We start from the raw sequence: 23,751 nt of genomic DNA on the forward strand, positions 1-23,751 counted from the left end.
CACAGGGCTCCCCCTTTGGGGGGCGCGCCCAGCATCCCGTTCCCCCTGGCAACACAGGGCTCCCCCTTTGGGGGGCGCGCCCAGCATCCCGTTCCCCTGGCAACACAGGGCTCCCCCTTTGGGGGGCGCGCCCAGCATCCCGTTCCCATGGCAACACAGGGCCCCCCCTTTGGGGGCGCGCCCAGCATCCCGTTCCCCTGGCAACACAGGGCTCCCCCTTTGGGGGGCGCGCCCAGCATCCCGTTCCCCTGGCAACACAGGGCTCCTGCATTTCGGGGTCTCTGGCTGTGGGGCGCAGGCTGTGCACGCTCCAGCTGGGCAGGCCAAGGGGGGCAGCCCTCGCCCCGCGCGGCCCCCCGGCAGGGGAGGAGAGCAGGGGCGGCTCTCCGGGGGGCACGTCCCAGCACATCAGAGGCCCGGCGGGGCCCCGTTGTGCCAGGCCCCTCCCCCCGCGTGTGCCCTCTCCGGGGCGCCGGGCCGGGTTCGAACCCCGCGCCCCCTCGCACGGGCCCGCGCAGGGGGGGGACGCAGAGTGCAACCGGGCGGCAGCGCGGGCGCCCGGACCCAGGCCTGGCGGGGGTGCGCCGGGGGCTCCGGGGAAGAGGGGGCCTCGCAGCCGGCGCCCCCGTCCCCATTGTCCGGGGCACGAGCCAGGGCGAACACAGCTGCTCCAGCTGGGGCAGTCGGACAAAAGGGGGCGGCTCTGGGCAGCGCCCTGACCCCACGGAGCACCCACGCGGGGCAACGCTGCCCCGTCGCACCGGCGGAGACGCCTGGCTGAGCAAGGGACAGCCCGGCCAGGACACCTGGGTTCTCTCCCTGGCTAGGGGAGGGGAGTGGGGGCCGGTGGTTAGAGCAGGGGGGCTGGGAGCCAGGACTCCTGGGTTCTCTCCCTGGCTAGGGGAGGGGAGTGGGGGCTGGTGGTTAGAGCAGGGGGGCTGGGAGCCAGGACTCCTGGGTTCTCTCCCCTGGGCTCTCTCCTGGGTTCTCTCTCTGGGAGGGCAGTGGGGTCCAGTGGTTAGAGCAGGGCAGGATGGGAGCCAGGACTCCTGGGTTCTCTCCCTGGCTCTGGGAGGGCAGTGGGGGCTGGTGGGTTAGATCGGGGGGCTGGGAGCCAGGACTCCTGGGTTCTCTCCTCAGCTCTGGGAGGGGAGTGGGGTCCAGTGGTTAGAGCAGGGGGGGACTGGGAGCCAGGACTCCTGGGTTCTCTCCCTGGCTCTGGGAGGGCAGTGGGGGCTGGTGGGTTAGAGCAGGGGGCTGGGAGCCAGGACTTCTGGGTTCTCTCCCCAGCTCTGGGAGGGGAGTGGGGTCCAGTGGTTAGAGCAGGGGGGGACTGGGAGCCAGGACTCCTGGGTTCTCTCCCTGGCACTCTTAGGGCAGTGCAGTCTAATGCTGGCCCCAACAACTTGCCTTCCGTGATGGCAGGTGAGACTGTTAGACCCTCATCCTCAAGCGTCTTTCCTCTAGCGTACGCGTGAGTGCTGCGCGTCGGGGAGACATTCTGCACCCCTGTTGGTCCAGGGCTGTGTGAGGCTCTGGGAGGGCTAGCGGGGGTCAGGCTAGGAGCGGGGGCCAGGTCTGTTCTCTGGCGGCCGGGCACTGGTGCAGAGGGCGATTGCTCGGCCAGCCAGAAAGGCCCCGTGGGACAAATGGGGAATTTTCTCTTATGAAGCCGAGGCATGCCTCAGTTTCCCTCTGTCCTTTGCCTAGTTCAGTCCGCTGAATGGCCACAGTGACCGGGCCATTAAGGAGAGGGTTGAAACCGACCGAGATCCACAGAGGGGTCCAGGGAGAGAACGGACACTCCAGGGCCTGAAGGCGGCGGGCTCTCCGGCCGGTGGGGCGAAGGGCAGGAGGGCAGGACGGGGCCAAGGGCCGGATCCCGGGCAGCCCGCACTTCTGCTCCCACCGCCAGGGCCCCAGCAGGGTGGGGGGGGGGCGGCCAAAGGAAGGAAACGGTTTCGGTGGACGTGGAGGTTTCGTCGTGTCGCCCGGCGGAACGAACGTTTGTTTCGCGCCCCCCCCCCCCAAAGGTTTCACCGGATGTTCAGGGGTCCGGGCCCCTTTGGGGAAGGGCTGGGAAGGGCCCCTCCGAGCGCCCCCCACCGCGATCCACCCTTCGCTCGGCTCTTTGCGAACGGCCCGGCGGAAGGGGGGGGCTTTGTCCCCCGTCTCTTCGCCGGGTGGTTTCTGCGGGCCGGGGGCGAGCCCGCGGGGCCAGCTCCCGGCCACGGAGGGGTTCGGTGGCCCCCAAACGGCCTGGTTTTGGCAAATGAAATAGTGACCGAAACCAATTCACTTGGCTCCGTTCACACGCAGAGAAACAAAGCTCGCAGACGCACACCCGGAGCGGGGCCGGTCCCCGGTGGCAGGGACACACACCCCCCGCGGGGGGGGGGCATGTTCTCTTTAATGTTTTATGTCCGTGTGTGGAATGGATTTTGTTTTGTGCCCCAATATGGAGGGGATGTGTGGGGGGCGGGGATAAGGGGTGGGAGGGGTGCGGGAGGGGCTCAGGGCTGGGGCAGCGGGGTGGGGGGCTCAGGGCTCCGGCTGGGGGCGCAGGCTCTCGGGTGGGGCCGGGGATGAGGGGTTTGGGGTGCGGGAGGGGCTCAGGGCTGGGGCAGTGGGTTGGGGGCTCAGGGCTCTGGCTGGGGGTGCAGGCTCTCGGGTGGGGCCGGGGATGAGGGGTTTGGGGTGCGGGAGGGGCTCAGGGCTGGGGCAGCGGGCTGGGGGGCGGAGGGCTCCGGCTGGGGGCACAGGCTCTCGGGTGGGGCCGGGGCTCAGGGCTGGGGCAGTGGGTTGGGGGGCTCAGGGCTCCGGCTGGGGGCGCAGGCTCTCGGGTGGGGCCGGGGATGAGGGGTTTGGGGTGCGGGAGGGGCTCAGGGCTGGGGCAGCGGGCTGGGGGGCGGAGGGCTCCGGCTGGGGGCGCAGGCTCTCGGGTGGGGCCGGGGATGAGGGGTTCGGGGTGCGGGAGGGGCTCAGGGCTGGGGCAGCGGGCTGGGGGGCGGAGGGCTCCGGCTGGGGGCGCAGGCTCTCGGCTGGGGCCGGGGCTCAGGGCTGGGGCAGCGGGCTGGGGGGCGGAGGGCCCCGGCTCTCGGTGTTGTGTGTCATGTCGGTGTCATGTGCTGTGTGTGTGTGTGTGAGACGTGTTGTGGGTCGTGTTGGGTGTGTGTTGTCCTGGGCGTTGTGTTGAGTGTGTGTGATGGTGCCGTGTGGGAGGAGAGTGAGGTCTAGTGACTAAAGCCGGCAGCAGCTTACGAGCCGCTCGCAGTCGGAGGGCGAAAGACGCTCGGCTCGGACTCACCCCGGCTCTGAGCCGACCCCACACGCAGGGCGCCGGGGCTGGCCTCCAGCTCCGAGTTTGTCAGGTCTTAGCGACCGCCGGCAGCCAGGGCCCCCCGCAAGGTCCGGCCTGGCAGCGTCTGGCGGGGTCCGCCAGGAGGGCAGAGGCCAGCTGGGGCAGGCCTAGCTTACAGCCGCAGGCGATCTTGCCCCTGGTGAGGCCAGGCGGTAACCGGGCCGGGGGGGGGCGCAGGTCCAGGGCCTCGGGCACGGGGCGGAGAGCTTGGAAAGCCGCCTTCCTCGCTTGTGTAGGAGCGGCCCTGCATTGTGGAGGGAACTAGGCTCGAGCTCGTCCTGAGTGGAGCCCAGGACCCGGGCCAAGAGGGAACTATAACAGGACCGCTTGGAAATAGTGACCGTAATATAACAACATTTAACATGCCTGTGGGGGGCAGAACGGGTCCCAACAGCCCGAGCCGGTGGCAGGTCATCATGAGGAGGTTAGTTAAAGCGAAATTAAAAGGTACAGGGACTAGAGTGAAATCCCTGCCCGCGGCATGGACACTTTTCAAAGACACCCCAATAGAGGCTCAACTTAACGGTGTACCCCAAATTAAAGAACACAGTAAACGCACTGAAAAAGAGCCACCGTGGCTTAACAGCCATGTCAAAGAAGCAGTGAGAGATAAAAAGGCATCTTTTAAGATGTGGAAGTCAGATCCTAGGGAGGTAACTGGAAGGGAGCATAAACACTGCCAAATTAAGTGTAAAAATGTAGTAAGAAAAGCCAAAAAGGAGTTGGAAGAACAGCTAGCCGAAAACTCAAAAGGTAATCACAAAATGTTTTTGAAGTACATCAGAAGCAGGAAGCCTTCTAAACAACCAGTGCGGCCCCTGGGCGATCGAGATACAGAAGGAGCCCGTAAAGACGATAAAGTCATCGCGGAGAAACTAAATGAATTCTTTGCTTCAGTCTTCACGGCTGAGGATGTCAGGGAGATTCCCAAACCTGAGCCGGCTTTTGTAGGTGACAGATCTGAGGAATTGTCACAGATCGAAGTGTCACTAGAGGAAGTTTTGAATTCATTGAGAAACTGAACAGGGACGAGTCCCCGGGACCAGATGGCATCACCCAAGAGTTCTGAAAGAACCCAAATGTGAAATTGCGGAACTATTAACTATGGTTTGTAACCTGTCCTTTAAATCAGCTTCTGCACCCAGTGACTGGAAGATAGCTAATGTCACGCCAATATTTAAGAAGGGCTCTAGAGGTGATCCCGGCAATTACAGACCGGTAAGTCTAATGTCAGTACTGGGCAAATTAGTTGAAACGATAGTAAAGAATAAAATTGTCAGAGACATAGAAGAACATAAATGGTTGGGCAAAAGTCAGCATGGTTTCTGTAAAGGGAGATCGTGTCTTACTAATCTATTAGCGTTCTTTGAGGGGGTCAACAGCCACGTGGACAAGGGGGATCCCATGGACATAGTGTACTTAGATTTCCAGAAAGCCTTTGACAAGGTCCCTCACCAAAGGCTCCTACGTAAATTAAGTTGTCATGGGATAAGAGGGAAGATCCTTTCATGGACTGAGAACTGGTTAAAAGACAGGGAACAAAGGGTAGGAATAAATGGTAAATTTTCAGAATGGAGAGGGGTAACTAGTGGTGGTCCCCAAGGGTCAGTCCTAGGACCAATCCTATTCAACCTATTCATAAATGATCTGGAGAAAGGGGTAAACGGTGAGGTGGCCAAGTTTGCAGACGATAGTAAACTGCTCAGGATAGTTAAGAGCAAAGCAGACTGTGAAGAGCTTCAAAAAGATCTCACCAAACTAAGCGATGGGGCAACAAAATGGCAAATGAAATGTAATGTGGATAAATGTAAAGTAATGCACATTGGAAAAAATAACCCCAATTTATACATACAGTATGTCGGGGGCTAATTTAGCTACAACTAATCAGGAGAAAGATCTTGGCGTCATCGTGGATAGTTCTCTGAAGACGTCCATGCAGTGCGCAGTGGCAGTCAAAAAAGCGAACAGGATGAAGGAATCGTTAAAAAAGGGATAGAGAAGAAGATGGAGAATATCTTATTGCCTGTCTATAAATCCATGGTACACCCACATCTTGAATACTGCGTACAGATGTGGTCTCCTCATCTCAAAAAAGATAGACTGGCATTAGAAAAGGTTCAGAGAAGGGCAACTAAAATTATTCGGGGTTTGGAACGGGTCCCATATAAGGGGAAATTAAAGAGGCCAGGACTTTTCGGCTTGGAAAAGAAGAGACTAAGGGGGGATATGACTGAGGTCTATAAAGTCATGAGTGATGTGGAGAAAGTGAATAAGGAAAAGTGATTTACTTGTTCCCATAATATAAGAACTAGGGGACACCCAATGAAATTAATGGGCAGCAGGTTTAAAACAAATAAAAGGAAGTTCTTCACTTAGCACTCAGTCAACCTGTGGAACTCCTTGCCTGAGGATGTTGTGAAGGCCAAAACCATAACAGGGTTTAAAAGAGAACTGGGTAAATTCATGGCGGTTAAGCCCATGAATGGCTATTAGCCAGGATGCGGAAGGAATGGTGTCCCTGGCCTCTGTCTGTCAGAGGGTGGAGATGGATGGCAGGAGAGAGATCACTAGATCATTACCTGTTACGGTCACTCCCTCTGGGGCGCCTGGCATTGGCGGACCAAGCAGGATCTGAGCAAACGTTTGCGGATTTGGCAAAAGAGAGTTCCAAACTGAAACCCCGCTGGAGAAACCCACGGCCTTTTGCTGCCTTTTTTTGGAATGGACGCTTGTGTCCCGTGGCCATCAGGGAGAAAAGGATACAACGCGCCATCTGGAGAGTAGGGTGGCCGGATGTCCCGATTTTATGGGGACAGTCCCGATTTTGGGGTCTTTTTCTTATATCGGCTCCTATTACACCCCTGTCCCGATTTTTCACACTTGCTGCCTGGTCACCCTACTGGAGAGGGGAATACACCCCACAACTAGCAGAGCAGTGTCTTCCCAGCCACGGATTCCTTCGGGACCTGTGGCAAATCCCCTCCATGCTAAAGTAAGTTCCATATATTTCATAATTGCGATTACCGTTGTTATTAATTTATTATTGTCATTCGCCCTCTTCGGAGCACTTCCCCGGCGGGAATCGGCGGGCTGAATTTTGGGGGTTTGGTAGCACAGTAACGTATTCCTCGTGCCTCGGCAGAAGCTCTGTTTGTAATGTTTCAGAGTAGCCGCCGTGTTAGTCTGTATCCGCAAAAAGGACAGGAGGACTCGTGGCACCTAGGAGACTAATCAATTTATTAGAGCATAAGCTTTCGTGGGCTACAGCTCACTTCCTCGGATGCATTGTAATGTTCTTTCCGAAAGTTTTGATTGCTTTTCTGAATCCATTTTTTTTTATCGGGGCCAAGATTTTCCGTGCTCTGTACAGTTTTCAGCGTGTCCTGATGTGGGTTTACGTATTAATTAATTAATTTACTGGGGCCTTTGTCCGAGGCAACGGGATTATTAAAACACAGTGTGTTCCATATACGAAGCCAGTCAGACACAAACTTGCAATCCTTATATCATATAAAAAAAAAATCCACTCACTGTTTGTATCATGCACGCTTGTGAAAACCTGGTGACACTGTTTGAATGTCTTTTAATTGTCTCTTAATTTCTAAATTAGCTGTTACCACTCGAGAGAGAGATCATGGAGCCATTGTGGAGAGTTCTCTGAAAACATCCACTCGAGGTGCCGCAGCCATCAAAAAGCGAACAGAACATTGGGAATCATTAAGAAAGGGATCGATAATAAGACAGAAAATATCCGATTGCCTCTCTATACACCCATGGTAGGCCCACATCTTGAATGCTGCGTGCCGATCTGGTCGCCCCACCTCAAAGAAGATACATTGGAATTGGAAAAGGTTCAGAAAAGGGCAACAAAAATGATGAGGAGTCTGGAACGGCTGCGGTATGAGGAGAGATTAATCAGACTGTGACTTTTCAGCTTGGAAAAGAGACGAGAAAGGGGGGAGATGAGAGAGGTCTATAAAATCATGACTAGTGTGGAGAAAGTAAAGAAGGACGTGTTATTTACACCTTCTCATAACACAAGAATGAGGGGTCACCCAATGAAATGAATTGGGTGGTTTAAAACAAACAAAAGGAAGTTCATTAACCCTATTAATTAATTTTTAATTATTCTAACATTCATTTAATTTTTAAGTATTTCTTCACACAACGCATAGTCAACCTGGGGAACTCCTTGCCAGAGGATGTTGTGAAGGCCAAGACCATAACAGGGTTCAAAAATGAACTAGATAAGTTCATGGAGGTCAGGTCCATCAATGGCTATTAGCCAGGCTGGGCAGGGATGGTGTCTCTAGCCTCCGTTTGCCAGAAGCTGGGAATGGGCGACAGGGGATGGATCACTGGGCGATTCCCTGTTCTGTTCATTCCCTCTGGGGCACCTGGCCCCGGCCACTGTCGGCAGACAGGACACTGGGCTAGCTGGACCTTTGGCCTGACCCAGTCTGGCCGCTCTGATGTTACGCTCCTTTTGATATTTACCTTTGAAAAAATATTCCGGTTTTGTGTTGTTATTTTACGCCTTGTTTATGTACAAAATGGGGGTTTTGCCCCCACCCCGGCGATGTGAAAGCTACAACTCTCTTTGCAACAGCACCCTCCTGCAGACCGCCCGAGGCCCCCATTTAAAGATACCTTCCCCGACAGCCAGATGGCCCGGCGTTGTCCCCTCTGCAAGAACCAAGTCAGCCTGTCTGCTCCTTCTTTCCACGCGCGGCTTTCTCTTCCTGTTGGCGGCTCTGGTGAGGTCGGGTTAGGAAAAAAAAAACCCCCAAACCCGCTGATTGTTGCCGCCCAGAAAGATCTTGTGGCCACGCTGGGTACTCGCCTCACGCCCCGCTTGGCCCCGGTGGGACAAATCTTTTCCCAAGGTGACGAGAGGAGAAGGCCAGGCGAGAGGCCGGGGGCCAGCCTTCCCCGTCCTAGGACGCAGGGGCAAGTGACCCAAACGGCTGCTTCGCAGACTTTGACAGTGCTGCCCGCTCAGCAGAAGGATTGTTCTTCCGTCAAGCCCCAGCTCCTGGAGTCAGGTGGAGACGTGATGATTGCAGCCTTCGCTCTCAAAGGCACTGGACGTTTCTAGCCCTCGGGGCTGTGGAGAAAGCTTCAAAACGGGACCCGCCGGGCGCCCTCGCGGCTCAACAAGCAGAAGGCAAATGAAAAGATCCCCCAAATCTCTTCCTTTTACAGGATTGCATGATTTTAAAGCCGAGCTCACGCTTTCCGGTGGGCCTGACTCATGAGTTTTGAACATTTGGGGTTGGCCGTACTGCAATCAGAGGCGGATTAAGGTCTCCTGGGCTGGAGCAAGTGGGGGGGCCCAGCACCGTGGCCTCACTCCACCCCTTCCGCCTGTGGGCCCACCCCCATTTCACCCCTGCCCTGCAGCCCCGCCTCCGTTCCACCCATGGCCCTGCCCCTTTCCCTGTGGCCCCGCCCCATTCTGCTCCTGCCCCTGTGGACCCGCCCCATTGCACCCCTTCCCCTGTGGCCTCGACCCTGCTTGCTCCTTTTCCGTGAGCCCCCAAATTGGCTGTGATCAGCTTCCAGAGCCACACGTGTTGGTAGGTGTGTTCGCACAAGTGATTGCCCGGAAGCTGGAAGAGCCAGGAGGGGCTGGGGTGGGTTTTAGTTCCCCCAGGTTTCCAAGCGGGGGCTCAAGCCGGTTCTGTAGCCCCTCGCGACGGAACCTCGTGCTTGGTGCCGCCTTGTGCCCCCCGGCGGAACGGCTATGTCCGCAAAGCCGTCCACCGCACGCTGCCGAGTGAGATGATTAACGGCCCCGCGCGCGAGCACGGACACCTGTCCCTGCCCGTCACACTCTGAGGGAAACTGAGGCACACACCGGGCATCAAAATTCCCACGTTCGTCCCGCTCAGAATCTCACACCAACCCCACAGCGCAGTCCTGCGGAGACCAACCCCTCAGCCCTCCGCCCCATTCCTGAGCTTACGCAGCCGAGCGTGGGCGAGGCAGGAAATGCCTCCACTCTGCCCCCTTGCGCCCGCCATGAGGCAGGGGGCTGTGGGAAATGGGCGATTAAAGATCGTGGCGTAACACGGGCGCACAAGGTGACCAGATTCAGGTCACGCGCGGGGGGGGGACACGACCCTTTCCACCCATAACGGAGTTTTTTGCAGGGCATTTCCCAGGGTTTTCTCCGAGTCACAGGGGCTGCGTTCGGGTCCCATCCGGGGCTCTCTGGCGGCAGGTCACCCTGGTGGGTCCAGGCCAGTCAAAACGGCCTGTGGTGCTTCTGACACCCACCCTTCACTGCCCCCTGTCCGGGAGGAGGAATTAACCCTTTCACGCCCCGTACAAAGCTGAAACACGCCCGTTGGGCACCCAAACGCTCAGCGGGAGTGCAACCCTGCCCCTTTCCAGTGCCGGCTGGTGCCGCTGCGGATACAGGACAATCCGCCCTCGCCAGCAGCGGTAGAAGGCTGGTATCATCGGGCCATAACGACCGGAAGGGGCTGTCAGGGTCATTGAGTCCGGTCCCCAGCTGGCTTCATATGACCCTGGTCATGACACTTACCATCAGCCAAAGCCAAATGGAATTTCGCGGCCCAAAGAAAAGGCACCTCCGTGGGCCGAGGTGTGGTGGCAACAGAGCGCCGGGGATCAAACCTGCCCGGTGAGCGGCCACTACCAGAGCCCCCCGTAGCTGGTGCCGGCCTGGGATTAAATAAACAAGCCATCAAGGCCGGGGAACGAATTAACGGGTCACCCCAGCACAGGGAGCAGCAAGGGACAAAGGGCGACTCGCCGTTAACGACTGAGCGGGGAAGGCGGTGTCACGGATGAGGAGGAGCACTTGACGAGGTGCCCCTTGTCATATTCATCATATTGGAACAGCTTTGATAGGAGTATGAGGCCATTACGATGCACTTTGTACAGTGCCTGGCATGTGAGGTGTCTACGGAAACATTACGACGCGCTGAAGAAGATTATCCTGTTTGTGTGCCTGGATCATGTTTGTATCTGGAGTTATGAATATTCACGACCTGTCTGTATTTCGAATGCGGCTACACCTGGGTGACACCCGCTCGGCCCGATGCTGCCAGTCTAGACAGCGGGTTGTGGTGGGCCCTTAGGGGAACAATAGGCCTTATGCCCCACTTGGTGAGCCTTCCTGGGAACCCTTCAGCCAGCCGATGGACAATGGCTGCTATGGCTCACAAGGGCATGTGACCAGATCACATGACACTGGACTCCATCTTGGTACCTGTATTTTTCCACCACCTGGGCTGGGAACTTAGAATCATAGAATCAATGAAGATCAGGGCGGGAAGGGACCTCAGGAGGTATCTAGTCCAACCCCCTGCTCAAAGCAGAACCAATCCACAACTAAATCATCCCAGCCAGGGCTTGGTCAAGCCGGGCCTTAAAAACCTCAAAGGAAGGAGATTCCACCACCTCCCTAGGTAACGCATTCCAGTGTTTCACCACCCTCTTAGTGAAATAGTGTTTCCTAATATCCAATCTAAACCTCCCCCACTGCAACTTGAGACCATTACTCCTCGTTCTGTCATCTGCTACCACTGAGAACAGTCTAGATCCATCCTCTTTGGAACCCCCTTTCAGGTAGTTGAAAGCAGCTATCAAATCCCCCCTCATTCTTCTCTTCCGCAGACTAAATAACCCCATTTCCCTCAGCCTCTCCTCATAACTCATGTGTTCCAGTCCCCTCATCATTTTTGTTGCCCTTCGCTGGACTCTTTCCAATTTTTCCACATCCTTCTTGTAGCGTGGGGCCCAAAATTGGACACAGTACTCCAGATGAGGCCTCCCCAATGTCGAACAGAGGGGAACGATCACGTCCCTCGATCTGCTCGCTATGCCCCTACTTATACATCCCAAAATGCCATTGGCCTTCTTGGCAACAAGGGCACACTGTTGACTCATATCCAGCTTCTCGTCCACTGTCACCCCTAGGTCCTTTTCTGCAGAACTGCTGCCCAGCCCCTTAGCTTAGAACAAAGGCATTCCCGCCGTAGGGAAAGGCTCTGAAAGATTGGGAGTGACGTCACCTCTGGATCCCACTCCCCACACAAGAGAACACCTGGAAACACCTGAGGAACAAACACTGAACTGGGGGAAGTGCTGGTCCCAGGCTAAAGGGATTTCTAGCCTGTGTGTAGAAACTTGGTGGACTGCTTGTATCGGGGTGAGATATCTCTGACTCAAATCCTATCTAGTATGTTAGGGTTTGTTTGCATGTTTTGTTTAATTTCCTAGGTGACCCGCTTTGATCTGTTTGCTATCATTTACACTCACTTCAAATCGCTCTCGCTGGAGTTTGATAAACTTGTTTTCTGATTTATCCTGACCCGTGTGTTTTGGAGTGGGGAAATCCCAGCTCAGCTAACCAAGGCTGGCGCATACCTTCCCTGTATCGAGGGGGGAGCGGACGAATTAATGAGCTTTCTGGGCAGTGCAAGACGGGAGAATTCAGGGTTTGTTCTCTAGTGAGGGTGCAAGGCTGAGGAGCTGGGAACTGGCTTGTGCTTATATAGTGGATCTACGAGTGGCTTAGGTAAAGCACTCAGGTAGTGCTGTCGTGTGGGAGATAACAGGGGCCGGAGCGGCTGGCTGAGTTACCAGAAAAGCAGTGTGAGTGTTAGGGGGCACAGACTGCACCCCGGGAGTGACAACCCCTCACACCCCTAACAAAGAGCAATCACGAAAGAGCCTTTATTAGTGACAGACAGCTGGTGAATTACTAATTACAAGTAACCGTCCGCCAGGATTCACTAGCCAGCAATTAAGGACGGTTGAACTGTGATAATTAAATCGCAATTAAGAGGTGATGACTTATTAATTACAATGAACAAACTGCAATAATTAAAGAGCTATGAACAGGCCAGCCAACAACTCACAGCGAATGAACTGTGATAATTAATTAGTAATTAAAGGAGGCCAACGAACACCTTGCCATTAATGAACTTTGATCAAACATCGCTGAAGAGAAACCAATTAACGAATGGCAATTAACGAATGCTTAATGAATTGGTGCCCCTGGCTATTCTCCTCCTTTGGTAACTGGGGAGGGAGCAAAGTGGAATTGAGGGGCGGGGGGCTCATTTCAGACCCCCCCATCCAAGCCTCGTTGTGCGCGGCTGCCGGCCAGACTCCTCACCGGCAGCGCCCCAGATGCAGCCACAGCGCGCCCTGCAGGTGCAGGCCCAGGTAGCGGGTGAACTCTTCGGGCATGGCGTGAAAGCCCGGCTTGGGGGGCTGGTTGTCGAAGTAGTGGTGGGGCAGGGGCCGCCCCTCGGGGTCGTCGGGGAAGGGCCAGAAGCCGTAGAGGGTGAGGTGCCGGCACATCTCCAGGGCGGCGTTCACCAGCATGAAGCCCGAAGAGAGGCGGTTGGCACGCAGCCCACGGAGACGCCAGTGCCCATCCAGCCGCGCCAGGTACTCGGGGTTCATGAAGAGGGCCCGGGCCGGGGAGCCGAAGTCCTCCAGGGTGTAAAGGGCCTGGAACGAGACCGCGCTGATGCCGGCGAAGCTGAAGGCCGGGATGAGGAGCAGCGGGGCCCCGTAGGTGCCCACGGCCTCCGCGAAGGGACGTCGCCGCCAGCTCAGACCCCTGAACCTGCGGGCAGGGGAGACGCCCCCATCAGCCGCTGTCCTGGCACGGCCCATCCCCCAGCGCCAGACCCGTTCCCTCCCACGGCCGTCCCGTGGCTCAGTCTCCCCTGTCCCGATCCCCCGGTGACCCCATAGCCGACCGGAGAGCCGGGGGGCTGGGACTCCTCTGCCCTGATCCCCCAGTGACCCCATGACCGACCGGAGAGCTGGGGGGCTGGGTCTCCTCTGCCCTGATCCCCCGGTGACCCCATGACCGACTGGAGAGCTGGGGGGCTGGGTCTCCTCTGCCCTGATCCCCCGGTGACCCCATGGCCGACCGGAGAGCCGGGGGGCTGGGTCTCCTCTGCCCCGATCCCCCGGTGACCCCATGGCCGACCGGAGAGCTGGGGGGCTGGGACTCCTCTGCCCCGATCTCCCGGTGACACTATGGCTGACCGGAGAGCCGGGGGGCTGGGTCTCCTCTGCCCCGATCCCCCGGTGACCCCATGGCCGACCGGAGAGCCGGGGGGCTGGGACTCCTCTGCCCCGATCTCCCGGTGACACTATGGCTGACCGGAGAGCCGGGGGGCTGGGTCTCCTCTGCCCCGATCCCCCGGTGACCCCATGGCCGACCGGAGAGCCGGGGGGCTGGGTCTCCTCTGCCCCGATCCCCCGGTGACCCCATGGCCGACCGGAGAGCCGGGGGGCTGGGACTCCTCTGCCCTGATCCCCCGGTGACCCCATGGCTGACCGGAGAGCTGGGGGGCTGGGCCTCCTCTGCCCCGATCCCCCGGTGACCCCATGGCCGACCGGAGAGCCGGGGGGCTGGGTCTCCTCTGCCCCGATCCCCCGGTGACACTATGGCTGACCGGAGAGTTGAGGGGCTGGGCCTCCTCTGACCCCAATCCCCCGGTGACACTATGGCTGATCGGAGAGCTAGGGGGCTGGGCCTCCTCTGACCCCAATCCCCCGGTGACACTATGGCTGATCGGAGAGCTAGGGGGCTGGGTCTCCTCTGCCCCGATCCCCCGGTGACCCTATGGCTGATCGGAGAGCTAGGGGGCTGGCATCCAATCCCATCCTTCTTCCCCCGTGGGTCTCAATCCACACTCCTCCCTTCCCCACCCCACAGGTCCCGATTCCGCCCCCTCCCCCCAACCAGGGTTCCCCTCCCGCACGCCCGTACCGTGAATCCAGGATGCTGGGGTTCACGGTGATGACACTCGATTTGGTGCCCACGTCCTCGGCAAAGTCCATGGGGGGCAAGTTGAACCTGAGGGGGGGTCAGCATGAGCCTCGGGGCATCTGGGGGACCAGGGGTCTCCCTACTTCCTGGGGGTCCCCATGGCTCCACAGTTCCTTCCTCACCACGTGCGGCTCAGAGATAACCCCCTGCGCTCCCCGCACTCCCTGATCTCTGCACCCCCCACCCTCTGATCCCCCTCCCTCCGCACCCCCCACCCTGCAGAGCCCACTCCAGCCGGTATAACTGCTTCCCCTCCCCCACTCTGCCCCCCCGCCCCCCGCCCAGCCACCGTTACCTGATGACGAACTGGGCGCGGTCGATCTCGGGGCCACAGCTGCTGTTACGAAGGATCCCCCCGCTCCCCACCACGGCGCAGCACTCGTAGGGGGTGTCCTGAAACGGGGAGCCCTGCGGGATAGGGGACCTGGGTCAGCACCCACCGGCCATGAGCAGGACGTCCCACACACACAGGGCCCATCTTCCGGCGCTGAGATGCATCCAACTCTGGGGTGGGGCGTGGCAGCTGGTTACACAGGGACCCCTCACCCAGCACTGAGATGCAGCCACCTCTGGGGTGGGGCATGGCAGCTGGTTACACAGGGACCCCTCACCCAGCACTGAGATGCAGCCACCTCTGGGGTGGGGCGTGGCAGCTGCTTACACAGGGACCCCTCACCCAGCACTGAGATGCAGCCACCTCTGGGGTGGGGCGTGGCAGCTGGTTACACAGGGACCCCTCACCCAGCACTGAGATGCAGCCACCTCTGGGGTGAGGCGTGGCAGCTGGTTACACAGGGACCCCTCACCCAACACTGAGATGCAGCCACCTCTGGGGTGGGGTGTGGCAGCTGGCTACACAGGGACCCCTCACCCAGCACTGAGATGCAGCCACCTCTGGGGTGAGGCGTGGCAGCCGGTTACACAGGGACCCCTCACCCAGCACTGAGATGCAGCCACCTCTGGGGTGGGGCGTGGCAGCTGGTTAGACAGGGACCCCTCACCCAGCACTGAGATGCAGCCACCTCTGGTGTGAGGCGTGGTGGGGGGGCTGTTTTTAAAGTACCCCTCGCCTGGGGCTGGGATGCAGCCACTTCTGGGGCGGAGCGCCCAGCGCTGAGGCCCCGCCGCCCCCCCAGCCCAGCGCCCCCTACCTGCGGCAGCATCTCCAGCAGCTCCTCCTTCACCACATACTTCTTGGCCCGCTGTCCGTCGTAGACGATCCGGGAGCCCAGCGGGGTGTTGTCCCGGGTCAGCACCAGCCTGGCCGTTGCATTACAGCGGCGTCCCAGCTGCTCCCTGCGAGGGGGAGAGGGGTGACATGGCGGGGGGCACGGTGGAATGGGGAAGGGGGGCAGGGTCATGGGAAGGGGGGGTGCGGGGGGGGAATTGTCTGCACTAGTTTGCACCCTCTCCGTAGGACTCTGCGCCTTGGCTTCGCAACCCAGGGGGGTGCAGAAGAAACGGAGTCGGAGACGGGACGGTCGGGGTGGGGGGTACCTGTACCGGCCCAGGGCGCTGGCGTTATGCGCCCAGGGGCAGCTCTGCACCAGCGTCAGCTGCCTCCAGATCCAGGCCTCGTCCAGCCTGGGGGGAGAGACAGAGAGTCACTGACCGGCCAGTAATGGTTTTAAGTCCCCCGTGGGTGCCTCAGTTTCCCCTGTGTTTCGCATGGCTGCCCAGTGGGGGCAGGCTTGGAGAGAGGGCTACGGACCCGGTCCAGCCCTTAACGAGGAAAGCCAGCCCCAGGATGTGGGCGCGCTCAGTGGGGCTATCCTGTGGGTCCCCTCCCCCAGCACCCTGCCCCAGAGACCGGCCTGCCCCCAGCCACACTCGCCTCACGGGGAGGACCCCCCGGCTCAATTTCTGCCCCAGCTCCTGGCACTGCTCCGCGGCCATCTCCCTGGCCTCAGGGCTGGAAAGGAAGATGAGGGGTTAACTACGGAAAGGAGACACCCCTGGGGGTGCTTCCTCTTCTCCCCACCCCCCCAAGACCCCATCCTTCCCCCCCACCCGCCACAGCCTCCCACCCATCCATCCCCCCCAAGCCCGTGTCAGCATGTCTCCACTCCCGGCCCCTTTGATTCCCCCGCCCCCTATGGCCCGCTCCCTCGCATGCCAGCACCCCGGCCCCACCTCGCGCCCCCCACACACCTGGGCTTCGTGGCACAGGCCGTGAGCCAGCCGATCCCTGGTTCGCACGCTGATGCCATACCCTCAAAGGAGGCTCTTTCCGCCAGCGGGGGGGCACGGCTGGGGGGGCACAGAGAGATTAAAAGCAGCCGAGAGAGAGAACCCAGGAGTCCGGGCCTCCAGCCCACCCTGCTCTAACCCCGCAGACCCCACGCCACTCCCAGAATCGGGGAGAGAACCCAGGCGTCCGGGCTCCCAGCCCCTCCTCCTCTAACCCACCAGCCCCGACTCCCCTCCCAGAGCCGGGCAGAGAACCCAGGAGTCCTGGCTCCTAGCCCCCCCTGCTCTAACCACTAGCCCCCCTCCCCGAGCCGGGCAGAGAACCCAGGCGTCCTGGCTCCCAGCCCCCATCACTCACCTCTGAACCCTCCACAGCACGGAGAGGCTGAAGGTGAGGGTGGTGCCCAGGGCCAGGACCAGGGCCCAGCTCTGCTTCCGCAGCATCCTCGGGGGGCCCATCCTGGCGCTCGCTGTGGGGAGAGCAGGGCCGGTGAGCCACGTTCCCACACGGGCACGGCCCCCTGGGGAGCCCCTCCTCCGCCCCGGCCTCCTGGAGATCATCGCTGGGAGCCCGGACGCCTGGGTTCCCTCCCCGGCTCTGGGAGGGGAGAGGGGGCTGGTGGGTTAGAGCAGGGGGGCCTGGGAGCCAGGATGCCTGGGTTCCCTCCCCGGCTCTGGGAGGGGAGAGGGGCCTAGTAGTTAGAGCCAGGGAGAGAACCCAGGCGTCCTGGCTCCCAGCCCCCCCTGCTCTGACCCACCAGCCCCCACTCCCCTCCCAGAGCCGGGCAGAGAACCCAGGCATCCTGGCTCCCAGCCCCCCCTGCTCTGACCCACCAGCCCCCACTCCCCTCCCAGAGCCGGGCAGAGAACCCAGGCGTCCTGGCTCCCAGCCCCCCCTGCTCTGACCCACCAGCCCCCACTCCCCTCCCAGAGCTGGGCAGAGAACCCAGGCGTCCTGGCTCCCAGCCCCCCCTGCTCTGACCCACCAGCCCCCACTCCCCTCCCAGAGCCGGGCAGAGAACCCAGGAGTCCTGGCTCCCAGCCCCCCCTGCTCTGACCCACCAGCCCCCACTCCCCTCCCAGAGCCAGGGGGAGAACCCAGGAGTCCTGGCTCCCAGTCCCCCCTGCTCTGACCCACCAGCCCCCACTCCCCTCCCAGAGCTGGGCAGAGAACCCAGGAGTCCTGGCTCCCAGCCCCCCCTGCTCTGACCCACCAGCCCCCACTCCCCTCCCAGAGCCGGGCAGAGAACCCAGGCGTCCTGACCCTCCCCCTGCAGCCGGCACATGGCCAGGGCGGCTCCTTCCCGTGGGGCCTCCCTCCGGCTCCCCCTGCAGGCCGGGTGGGAACCTCCCGGCGGCGTCTCCCGGGCTGGGTGGGGCCGGGCCGGGGCGTGACGAGCCCCCCCCCCCGCCCCCCACCAGGTCTCCCGCCCGCTCCCCGCCTGCCAGGGGCTAACGGGGCGGGGGGGGGGGGGGGCGCCGCTGGGCGTTTGTGTGATTGATTGTCCGTTGGCTCATGAAAGTCCTCGATCGAAAGTTGACAGACGCGAGTCACCTTCTTTCCCGGCCCCTCCATGCCCCCCACCCCGGTCTCACAGGGGGTGCTCGACCCCCACTCTGCCTCCCCCCCCCCCCGGTCCAGAGCCCCGTCCTTCCAGCCGAGCCCCCTAGATCATCTCCCCCCCGTCCTTTGTCGACCGTCCCAGGTTAAGAGGTCACTGGGCCTCCCCTGCCATCCTCCGTCCTTTGTGTCGTCCCCCCCCACCGGGGCCGGGACCCCGCTCCTCGGCCCGTCTCCTCCCACTGGCCCCACCCGGCCGGCTGCCAAGCCCCGTGGCCACCAGCTCACCGGCCGCTGGGGTCCCCCACCTCCAGGCCGTTGTCCGGTCGCAGCGGGTCCCCTGCAACAGCAAACTGCCCCTCCTGGTGACGCGCGCAGGGAAACTGAGGCCCGCCCCGGTCCCCAGGCAAAACACGAAGAAAATCCCCCGTTTCCTCCCAGAATCCAACCGGTTGCGGCCCCGAGAGTCCAAGGACCGACGTGTCGCGGAAAGTTGGGTCCTGCCCATCGCCTCGCCAGCTTCGGGGCCGTTCGGGAGCCGGGGAGGGTCCAGACTTCTGCTGGGGGGGGGGGGCGCGATTTGGTGGGTCCTTGGCTGCAGCAGCCCGACGTCTCGCGTCATGCTTGGACCCTAGGACCTGGGCTTCCGGCGTTTCCGCCCCACGTCCTCTCTCGCTCCTGGGGTCGCGACGTACGAGCTCTGGTCCCGCCAACTCCTGCATGGTCTCCCCCCAGGGTGGGGCTGGTCCCAGGGGGCAGGGAGAGGGTAGCTGGGGGCTGGGTGCGGGTGGGGGGTAGCTCAGGGGGCAGGGAGGGGGTGGCTGGGGGCTGGGTGCGGGCGGGGAGGGTAGCTCAGGGGGCAGGGAGGGGGTGGCTGGGGGCTGGGTGCGGGCGGGGAGGGTAGCTCAGGGGGCAGGGAGGGGGTGGCTGGGGGCTGGGTGCGGGCGGGGAGGGTAGCTCAGGGGGCAGGGAGGGGGTGGCTGGGGGCTGGGTGTGCGTGGGGGGGTGGCTGGGGGCATCTTCCCTCCTGCTGCAAACTGCACCCCGATGTGGAATGACACTCGGGGGAGGGGGGTAGAGGTGGTCCCCTGCCCGCCCTCCCGGACCCCGCACCCCGACCCCCTGCCCCAGCCCGGAGCCCCCTCCCGGACCCCACACCCCGACCCCCTGCCCCAGCCCAGTGAAAGTGAGTGAGGGTGGGGGACAGTGAGTGATGGCGGGTGGGGGGCTGGGGTGAAGGGGGGCGGGCGGCTGGGGTGACGGGGGGCAGGGCCTCCGCGAAGGGGCAGGGCAGGCTTTGTGTGGTAAGAAAGTTGGCAGCTCTCGGTGGGGATGCCAGGAGGGACCCCCGCGGGGGCCAGGTAGGATGGGGGGGTCGCTCTCACAAGGCACTCGGATCCTGCCAGATATGGGGGGAAGGGGCTCAGTTGAGGGGGGCATTCGCCCCACAGTCAGTGCTGGCCCTGATGCCCCAGTGCTTTGGGGGGGGGGCAGGAAGGGGCGCTTTGTCTCTCACTGTCAGGGCTGGCCCCAGGGCGGCGCTCGGGGGCGCTGGGGGGCAGAGAGCAGGGCGGGGGGCTCGGCAGGGGGTGCTCTCCCCCGGCGGGCGGGGCTGGCCCCAGGGCGGCGCTCGGGGGTGCTGGGGGGCAGAGAGCGGGGCGGGGGGCTCGGCAGGGGGTGCTCTCCCCCGGCGGGCGGGGCTGGCCCCAGGGCGGCGCTCGGGGGCGCTGGGGGACAAGGGGCGGGGCGGGGGGGGCCTCAGCGCCGGTGGGTGGGGTGTTGGATTAAAATAAGGATTAATAGGTTTTATGCCGTCCCTGGATAAAAGAGGGACGAGTGTGGCCCAGTACAGAGCCCGGATTTGTCTCTCTGCCTGTTCTCGCAGCCTGCTGAGCCTGGCCGAAGTGGGCCAGGCCTGTTCGTTCACACGGTCTGTGTTAATTGCCGGCGACCCTCCGGAGACTCAGTTCCAAAAGCCACAAGATCACGTTCGGGCAACTCCTTTTGACAAGTGCCACGGATGGGCTGCCTGGAGCCCGCCAGCCCCGGTGGTTTCAGGGCGGGGACGTTACAGGAGAAATCGGGAATCCGCTGTGCCCATGCCAGGAAGCTGGGACGTGGCACAGGGCCTCTCTGCGGCTGGACGTTGCTGGGTAATACAAGGCCGAGGGGAATAAGGAAAACAATTACCCCGGAGCACTCGGCCGAAAGATGCGCTGGGCGAGCTGGCCCGATAACCCCGAGGGCACACCGGAGTCCACCCCCAAGCGCCCCAAAGCCAAAGACCCGAAGAGCAAGATAACAACAAGCCGTCACTGCAGTGCCATCTGCGTGAGTGACCATCACAGCAAACGTGAGACCAGCGATTGACCGTCACGTCAAACGTGAGACCAGCGATTGTCATGTCAAACGTGAGACCAGCGATTGTCATGTCAAACGTGAGACCAGCGATTGACCGTCACTTCAAACGTGAGACCAGCAATTGTCATGTCAAACGTGAGACCAGCGATTGACCCTCACTTCAAACGTGAGACCAGCAATTGTCATGTCAAACGTGAGACCAGCGATTGACCCTCACTTCAAACGTGAGACCAGCGATTGTCATGTCAAACGTGAGACCAGCGATTGACCCTCACTTCAAACGTGAGACCAGCGATTGTCATGTCAAACGTGAGACCAGCGATTGACCCTCACTTCAAACGTGAGACCAGCGATTGTCACTTCAAATGTGAGACCAGCGATTGACCGTCACGTCAAACATGAGACCAGCGATTGACCCTCACTTCAAACGTGAGACCAGCGATTGTCATGTCAAACGTGAGACCAGCGATTGACCCTCACTTCAAACGTGAGACCAGCGATTGTCATGTCAAACGTGAGACCAGCGATTGTCATGTCAAACGTGAGACCAGCGATTGACCCTCACTTCAAACGTGAGACCAGCGATTGTCACTTCAAATGTGAGACCAGCGATTGACCGTCACGTCAAACATGAGACCAGCGATTGACCCTCACTTCAAACGTGAGACCAGCGATTGTCATGTCAAACGTGAGACCAGCGATTGACCCTCACTTCAAACGTGAGACCAGCGATTGTCATGTCAAACGTGAGACCAGCGATTGTCATGTCAAACGTGAGACCAGCGATTGACCCTCACTTCAAACGTGAGACCAGCGATTGTCACTTCAAATGTGAGACCAGCGATTGACCGTCACGTCAAACATGAGACCAGCGATTGACCCTCACTTCAAACGTGAGACCAGCGATTGTCATGTCAAACATGAGACCAGCGATTGACCGTCACGTCAAACATGAGACCAGCGATTGACCCTCACTTCAAATGTGAGACCAGCGATTGTCACGTCAAACGTGAGACCAGCGATTGACCGTCACTTCAAACGTGAGACCAGGGATTGTCATGTCAAACATGAGACCAGCAATTGACCCTCACTTCAAACGTGAGACCAGCGATTGACCCTCACTTCAAACGTGAGACCAGGGATTGTCATGTCAAACATGAGACCAGCGATTGACCCTCACTTCAAACGTGAGACCAGCGATTGTCACGTCAAACGTGAGACCAGCAATTGACCCTCACGTCAAACGTGAGACCAGCAATTGACCCTCACGTCAAATGTGAGACCAGCGATTGTCACTTCAAACGTGAGACCAGCGATTGACCCTCACTTCAAACGTGAGACCAGCAATCGATTGTCACTTCAAACGTGAGACCAGCATGATGAGGCAAACCCTATAGACCTGTATGAGGATAAATCCCTATGAAGACAGACTCTGAAGACTCAGGGTCTGGTTCAGCAACCAACTTCCAGGAGCCTCAGATGCACCTCTGACAAGGCCCGGCTCCCTCCTCGTGTCCAGGCCACCTGGCCAGTGACTTTGCACAAGCAACTTCTAGGCCGGTAATTATAACAACAACCTTGCAGAACTTGTGCATATGAGTGAACGAACGTGCGAGTGAATGGAATGTTATAGCTAGAACTGATTGCTGACTCTGATTCTTTATTCACAAGAAACCCGGCGTATTGCCTCTTTCATCGATTCATAGATACTAGGGTCAGAAGGGACCATCATGGTCACCTAGTCCGACTTCCTGCACAACGCAGGCCGCAGAATCTCACCTACCCACTCCTGCGAAAAACCTCTCACCTGTGTCTGAGCTATTGAAGTCTTCAAATCATGGTTTAAAGACTTCAAGGAGCAGAGAATCCTCCAGCAAGTGACCCGTGCCCCATGCTACAGAGGAAGGAGAAAAACCTCCAGGGCCTCTTCCAGTCTGCCCTGGAGGAAAATTCCTTCCCGACCCCAAATATGGCGATCAACTAAACCCTGAGCATGTGGGCAAGATTCACCGGCCAGACACCCAGGAAAGAATTCTCTGTAGTAACTCAGATCCCACCCCATCTAACATCCCATCACAGGCCGTTGGGCCTATTTACCATGAATAGTTAAAGATCAGTTAATTGCCAAAATCATGTTATCCCATCATACCATCTCCTCCATAAACTTATCGAGTTTAATCTTGAAGCCAGATAGGTCTTTCACCCGCACTGCTCCCCTTGGAAGGCTATTCCAAAACTTCACTCCTCTGATGGTCAGAAACCTTCGTCTAATTTCAAGTCTAAACTTCCCGATGGCCAGTTTATATCCATTTGTTCTTGTGTCCACATTGGTACTGAGCTTAAATAATTCCTCTCCCTCTCCGGTATTTATCCCTCTGAGAGCAATCATATCTCCCCTCAGCCTTCTTTTGGTTAGGCTAAACAAGCCAAGCTCCTTGAGTCTCCTTTCATAAGACAGGTTTTCCATTCCTCGGATCATCCTAGTAGCCCTTCTCTGTACCTGTTCCTGTTTGAATTCATCCTTCTTAAACATGGGAGACCAGAACGGCACACAGTATTCCAGGGGAGGTCTCACCAGTGCCTTGGAGAACGGTACTAAAACCTCCTTATCTCCACTGGAAATACCTTGCCTGATGCATCCCAAGACCGCATTAGCTTTGTTCACGGCCATATCACATTGGCGGCTCATAGTCATCCTATGATCAGCCAATACTCCAAGGTCCTTCTCCTCCTCCGTTACTTCTAATTGATGCGTCCCCAGCTTATAACTAAAATTCTTGTTATTAATCCCTGAATGCATCACCTTACACTTCTCACCATTAAATTTCATCCTATTACTCCAGTTTACAAGGTCATCCAGATCCTCCTGTAGGATATCCCGGTCCTTCTCTAAATTGGCAATACCTCCCCGCTTTGTATCATCCGCAAACTTTATTAGCACACTCCCACTTTTTGTGCCAAGGTCAGTAATAAAAGGATTAAATAAGATTGGTCCCAAAACTGATCCTTGAGGAACTCCACTGGTAACCTCCCTCCAGCCTGACAGTTCACCTTTCAGTATGACCCGTTGTAGTCTCCCCTTTAACCAGTTCCTTATCCATCTTTCAATTTTCATATTGATCCCCATCTTTTCCAATTTAACTAATAATTCCCCATGTGGTACCATGTCAAACGCCTTACGAAATCTAGGTAAATTAGATCCACTGCGTTTCCTTTGCCTAAAAAATCTGTTACTTTCTCAAAGAAGGAGATCAGGTTGGTTTGGCATGATCTACCTTTTGTAAAACCATGTTGTATTTTGTCCCCTTTACCATTGACCTCAATGTCCTTAATTACTTTCTCCTTCAAAAATTTTTCCAAGACCTTGCATACTACAGATGTCCAACTAACAGGCCTGTAGTTACCCGGATCACTTTTCTTTCCTTTCTTAAAAATAGGAAC

General features: G+C 59.1%; 1 protein-coding gene across 1 annotated transcript; it reads right to left on the reverse strand.

Annotated features, from left to right (window-relative positions):
- Nucleotides 1-12,514: 12,514 nt before the first annotated feature.
- On the reverse strand, nt 12,515-18,571 carry LOC140904152 (alpha-2,8-sialyltransferase 8E). Its single transcript, XM_073326463.2, has 9 exons — nt 18,238-18,571; nt 16,747-16,858; nt 16,350-16,448; nt 16,033-16,110; nt 15,696-15,782; nt 15,350-15,494; nt 14,494-14,606; nt 14,139-14,225; nt 12,515-12,977 (listed from the first exon to the last, which is right to left on the reverse strand). The coding sequence occupies exons 1-9, from the start codon at nt 18,569-18,571 to the stop codon at nt 12,515-12,517; spliced, it is 1,518 nt and encodes a 505-aa protein (XP_073182564.2).
- Between the last annotated feature and the right edge of the window lie 5,180 nt (nt 18,572-23,751).

Source organism: Lepidochelys kempii, chromosome 28 (assembly GCF_965140285.1).
Source record: "Lepidochelys kempii isolate rLepKem1 chromosome 28, rLepKem1.hap1, whole genome shotgun sequence".
Taxonomy (NCBI): Eukaryota; Metazoa; Chordata; order Testudines; family Cheloniidae; genus Lepidochelys; species Lepidochelys kempii.